Raw genomic sequence first — 5,413 nt, forward strand, 5'->3', positions numbered from 1 at the left:
GAGGTGTGTCTGCGGGGAGGATCTGGGACCAATGAGTTCAAGTTCCTCAAGCCAATTCTCCCCAATTTCGTTGGTTTGAGTGAGGAGAGGGTTCATGAAGCAAACCCCAGTTTCAGGAATAGCTTTGAATTCAATTAAGTATTAATAAGGGTCTACTGAGCCTAGTCTCCATTTATTTGTGAAATGTCTTTTTTACTGCCCTGCCCTTTGGGGTTCTTTTTATTTGGTATGTAGCTATCCTATTCTGATTCAGTGCATGTTACTGTTTCTAAATACCTTCGTTTGCGGTATAAGGAATGCAAATTTCTTCCTGTTGATTAGTCTCCCTGTACTTGATTGAAGTTAAAGTGTGAAAGTAGGGGTGCCTAGGTGGCTCAGTCGGTTAAACGTCTGGCTTCTGCTCAGGTCCTGATCTCACGGTTCGTGGGTTCGAGCCCCGCGTCAGGCTCTGTGCTGACAACTTGGAGCCTGGAGCCTGCTTCAGATTCTGTGTCTCTCTCTTTCTGATCCTCCCCTGCTCATACTGACTCTGTCTCTCAAAAATAAATTTAAAGAGATTAAAATAATAAAAGTGTGAAAGTAAATTTTGTATTTTCTGAGGTCTTTAATTTTTAAGTTAGAGCACCTTTTTCCAAATTCACCTTCCACAGTTCCTAGGTTACTTTGCAGAATTTAAAAAACATTTTTAAAATGTTTGCAATCACTATATACGCTCATTCCCTTTTCAGAATATTTGTATATTCTCTTAGAATAGTATAATTTTTATTCTGTTAACTTACATTGGCTAAAACTTTTAACATATGTATATTCATGAATAACAAAGCAATCTCTCACATTTTTCTAAATATGTATTCCTTAAAGTATCCATAAATCAAAATTATGATTCGAGATTGTGACAACCTTGACTGCTGGATTCTACAAACCATTCACATTAAAATGCTCAATAAATCAACCACTAATATTCTCAAATGTAGTTGAATAAGTAACATATGTCCAGTTGTTTTCAAATCCATGTAATTCTTAATGCTTTCTATTTTTTCTTTAAACTTCTGCTCATTTCAATTCCCTCTTTAAAATATTAGTTTTAGCAATTACAATCCATCTGTTAACTTTAAGCAAGTTATTCAAATCCAAAAGATAGGAGGAAATAAATATGTCTTTGTCCCTGACCAAATTTTAGAAACTTCAAATCTAGTTTGGTATTGCATTTTTCAAAAATTTGGAGCATTTATGATTGGTCTGGCCATTTGTGTGTGTGTGTGTGTGTGTGTGTGTGTGTGTGTGTGTGTTGTACTACTTCTATTTTTCCCCATTCAGTTTCCTAAGCTTTTCAAAGCTCTTTTCTTAACTTTATTTTGAGAGAGAGAGAGAGAGAGAGAGAGAGAGAGAGAGAGAGAGAGAGAATGTGTGATCAGGTAGAGAGTCAGAAAGAGTGGAGAGAGAGAATTCCAAGCAGGTTCTGTGTGCTGTCACATAAAAGCCAGTTGTGGGGCTTGAGCCTACTAACAGTGAGATCATGATGAGTTGAAATTGAGACTTGGAAGCTTAACCAATTGAGCCACCCAGGTGCCCCAAAGCTTTTTTGTTTTTATGTGCTTGAATATGTGTCTCAATAGCTGCCCATTTGCTGTATGATTAGTGTAGTAACTGGAAGATTATAAGTTCCTAATAAAAATTTTAAAATATATGAAAGAAGTGTTTTTACTTCACCTGTGATATTTTGATATTTAAAGACACTAAAATACTCATAGGACAAAATTTTGTAGGCATTAAATGCTCTCTGATGTTAAGGATTACATATATAATTTTTTGGTTATTAAGTGAACTGATGATCACTGTTATTCAAACAATATGGAGTTTCAGTGCCTGTTTCTCTCTCCTTTAATATATTTTTCCTTTTTCTTTCTGCTTATTTGGAGTTTACTCTCCTGCCTTCTAGCTTAAAGAATATATATGGAGAAACTATATTTTTAATTTATAAATTTAAATTTCCTTGTATAATTCCCTAAATGATTCATCCAACTTTCTTTATTTCTTGTAGTTCAATTTCTGATCTGTACACTAAAACACATTTTTAATTAGTAATGTTTTTCAGTCTGTCTTTGAATTCTTATATGACTTTATGTTTATTTCAGTGAGCTATACTATTAAAATTATAATATGAATTTTAAAGGTGTCCTTTTGAGATTAGCAGTGTAGTGCACCATCTTACTATCAAAGTTCTCTGATCAACCAACTTGCTACCTATAGGATCTTGAACAAGTCATATAATTTCTGTCCTCTCAAAATGATAACAGCTATTTCTATAGCTTGAAATCATGACTAAGGTAATACAAAGATATAGAAGTGCATTTGCTGTTATTTTTAGTATTACTAATATTAAGAGCAAACCTAATAGATGATCCTTCATGTAGCATTCCTAATAATTATGAAAATGCTAGATTGAACACATGATATTTGCACTGTTTCATTTCTCTGTTTAAAACCTTGCAATATCTCCCTTTCTTAGAATAAAATCCAAGCACCTGTTATTTGCCCTCAGTTTATTTCTCCATCCTTCTCTCCCCACTTGGCCACTTAGTCTTGAGTTTTATGGGTACTGTCCTTTTATTATCTAGAATAGCTATACTTTACTACTGCAGGGCCTTTACATATCAGTTTCTCATATATGGATTCTTTCCATTTTACAGTTTTAGCCTGGCAAATATCTTTTTTTTTAAAGTTTATTTATTTTGAGAAAGAGGGAAAGAAAGCATGAGTGGGGGAGGAATAGAGAGAGGGAGAGAGGGAGAGAGAGAATCCCAAGCAGATCCTGTCACTCTAGGTGCAGAGCCAAATTCAGTCCCACCAACCATGAGATCACGACCTGAGCAGAAATCAAGAGTCAGACACATAACCCACTGAGTCACCCAGACACCCCAAGCCTGGAAAACATCCTTCATGTTCAAATGGCACAACTTTGACAAAACTTTTTCACCCCCCAAATCATTAGTTCAGGTCCCCCTATTGCATACTTCCCACGCACTCAGTACCTTTCCTATATAGCACCTATAACACTTTGTTTGAACATGTATTTAAAGTCTGTTCACCCCATTTGATTGAAAACCATATAAGATATATAGACAGTCTGTCCTGTTACCGCTGTATGCCTAACTTCTACAAACTCAACAAATAGCTGTTTCCATAGATTAGTTATACAGTGGATAGTTAACATAGATGAAACCAGTAATTACAAAATTACTGTGAAACAAGAAGAGAAATTTCTGTGTTCCTTGAGTGATTGTGAAAATTTGAAAGGAATTAGGCATTTGTCTTCTCTGGATAACATTCCCTGACATGACCTATTATAATTTTTTATCACCTTGCATGAGATCATCTTTTCATAGCGTTGTTTTCTGCGTATAAATGCAACTCATGCACGTTTTACAAAATCTGGAAAATAATAGGAAAAAAATAGGATATGAAGCAAGTCATAATTTAGAGCACAGTCATTTAAAGTGTATGTGTAATAATTACAGATGGGAGGGAGGAGTAGCTCTAGCAGTGAAATCAGATAAGCAAAATCATGTAAATAAGGACTCTACCTTATTTAAATAAGCAAAATCATGTAAATAAGGACAGTGGGATTTTTTTTTTTTAGATAAGAGCATATGCCATTTCCCTAGCTTGTGTTTGTTTCACTCATAATCACAAGGACCTCCTCCAGTAGCGTCATATGGGTTTGATAAAGGGGATAAGCGATTAAAAAGTATGGATACAACACCCGGCCCTCTCCCTCACCAACACCTCCCGAGATTTTCAAGCTGCCAGCGAACGCATGGTGGCACTGTTGTCTAAGAAGGCGAATTAAACCACAGGAATTTTGCGCACTGTGTAAGGCACAGATCCAGTGCTGTAAACCAGGAGTTGTGAGCCTGGGCAGATTTTTAAGCAAACAAATTTGAGCCCTGGAAAGAATTATTTGCTAGGTCTTCTTCAAAGGTTGGAAGGTAAAAGACTGCGGGAAGAACACGGCCAAAAGCACAATGGAGGCCAGAAGGGAGCGCTTTCTTAAACAAAGGCAAGTCCTATTTCTCTTTGTTTTTCTGGGTGGGTCTCTGGCTGGATCTGAGTCGAGACGCTACTCTGTGGATGAGGAAACAGAGAGGGGCTTTTTAATAGCCAATATAGTAAATGATCTAGGGCTAGGGGAAGGGGAACTGGCTGTGAGGGGAGCCCAAGTTGTGTCTAAAGGAAACAAACAGCGTTTTCAGCTTAACCACCAGACTGGCGATTTGCTCCTGCATGAGAAATTGGACCGGGAAGAGCTATGTGGCCCCACAGATCCATGTATACTGCATTTTCAGATATTACTGCAAAAACCTTTGCAGTTTATTACAATTGAGCTTGAGGTCATAGATGTAAATGACCATTCTCCGGTATTCTTTGAAAATGAAGTGCAGCTGAAACTCTTGGAAAACACGCCACCAGGAACCACGATTCCTTTGGGAAATGCTGAGGACTTGGATGTGGGAAGAAACGGTCTCCAAAACTACACGATCACTCCAAATTCCCATTTCCACGTTCTCACGCGCAGTCGTAGGGATGGAAGAAAGTACCCACAACTAGTGCTGGACAAAGCTCTGGACCGTGAGGAGCAGCCAGAGCTCATTTTGACTCTTACTGCGCTGGATGGCGGCTCTCCACATCGGTCTGGGAACGCCCAGCTCCACATCCTGGTCTTAGACATAAACGACAACGCCCCAGAATTTACACAGCCACTCTATGAGATTCAAATTCTAGAGAACAGCCCCGTTAACTCTGTTGTTGTCACTGTCTCAGCTTCTGATTTAGATACAGGAAATTTTGGGACAGTATCATATGCATTTTTTCATGCTTCTGAAGAAATTCGCAAAACTTTTCAGCTAAATCCAATTACTGGTGATATCCAGCTAGTCAAATACTTGAATTTTGAGGAGATGAATACTTATGAAGTGGACATAGAAGCCACAGATGGAGGAGGCCTTTCAGGAAAAACAACAGTGATAGTTCAGGTGGTTGATGTGAATGACAACCCACCAGAACTGACCTTGTCCTCAATTACCAGCCCTATCCCTGAGAACTCTCTAGAGACTGTGGTGGCAGTTTTCAGTGTTTCTGATCTAGACTCTGGAGACAATGGGAGAATTATGTGTTACATCGAGGACAATCTTCCTTTCATCCTTAAACCATCTATTGAGAATTTTTACACCCTAATGACAAACACACCTCTGGACCGAGAGAGCAAATCCGAGTACAACATCACCATCACCGTCACTGACTTGGGGACCCCCAGGCTGAAAACGCAACACAACATAACCGTGACGGTCTCCGACGTCAACGACAACGCCCCCGCCTTCAGCCAAACCACCTACACCCTGCGGGTCCGCGAGAA

The 5,413-nt window shown here is 38.5% G+C and overlaps 1 protein-coding gene across 1 annotated transcript in view; it reads left to right on the forward strand.

Annotated features, from left to right (window-relative positions):
• Window positions 1-5,413, forward strand: part of LOC115293404 (protocadherin beta-2-like) — a 38,750-nt gene that overhangs the window by 1,629 nt on the left and 31,708 nt on the right. Inside the window, exon 2 of the mRNA XM_029941190.1 lies at window positions 3,982-4,508. Coding sequence (XP_029797050.1) covers window positions 3,982-4,508 — 527 coding nt within the window. The remainder of the gene's footprint in view (window positions 1-3,981; window positions 4,509-5,413) is intronic.

This window comes from Suricata suricatta, chromosome 6 (assembly GCF_006229205.1).
Source record: "Suricata suricatta isolate VVHF042 chromosome 6, meerkat_22Aug2017_6uvM2_HiC, whole genome shotgun sequence".
Taxonomy (NCBI): domain Eukaryota; kingdom Metazoa; phylum Chordata; class Mammalia; order Carnivora; family Herpestidae; genus Suricata; species Suricata suricatta.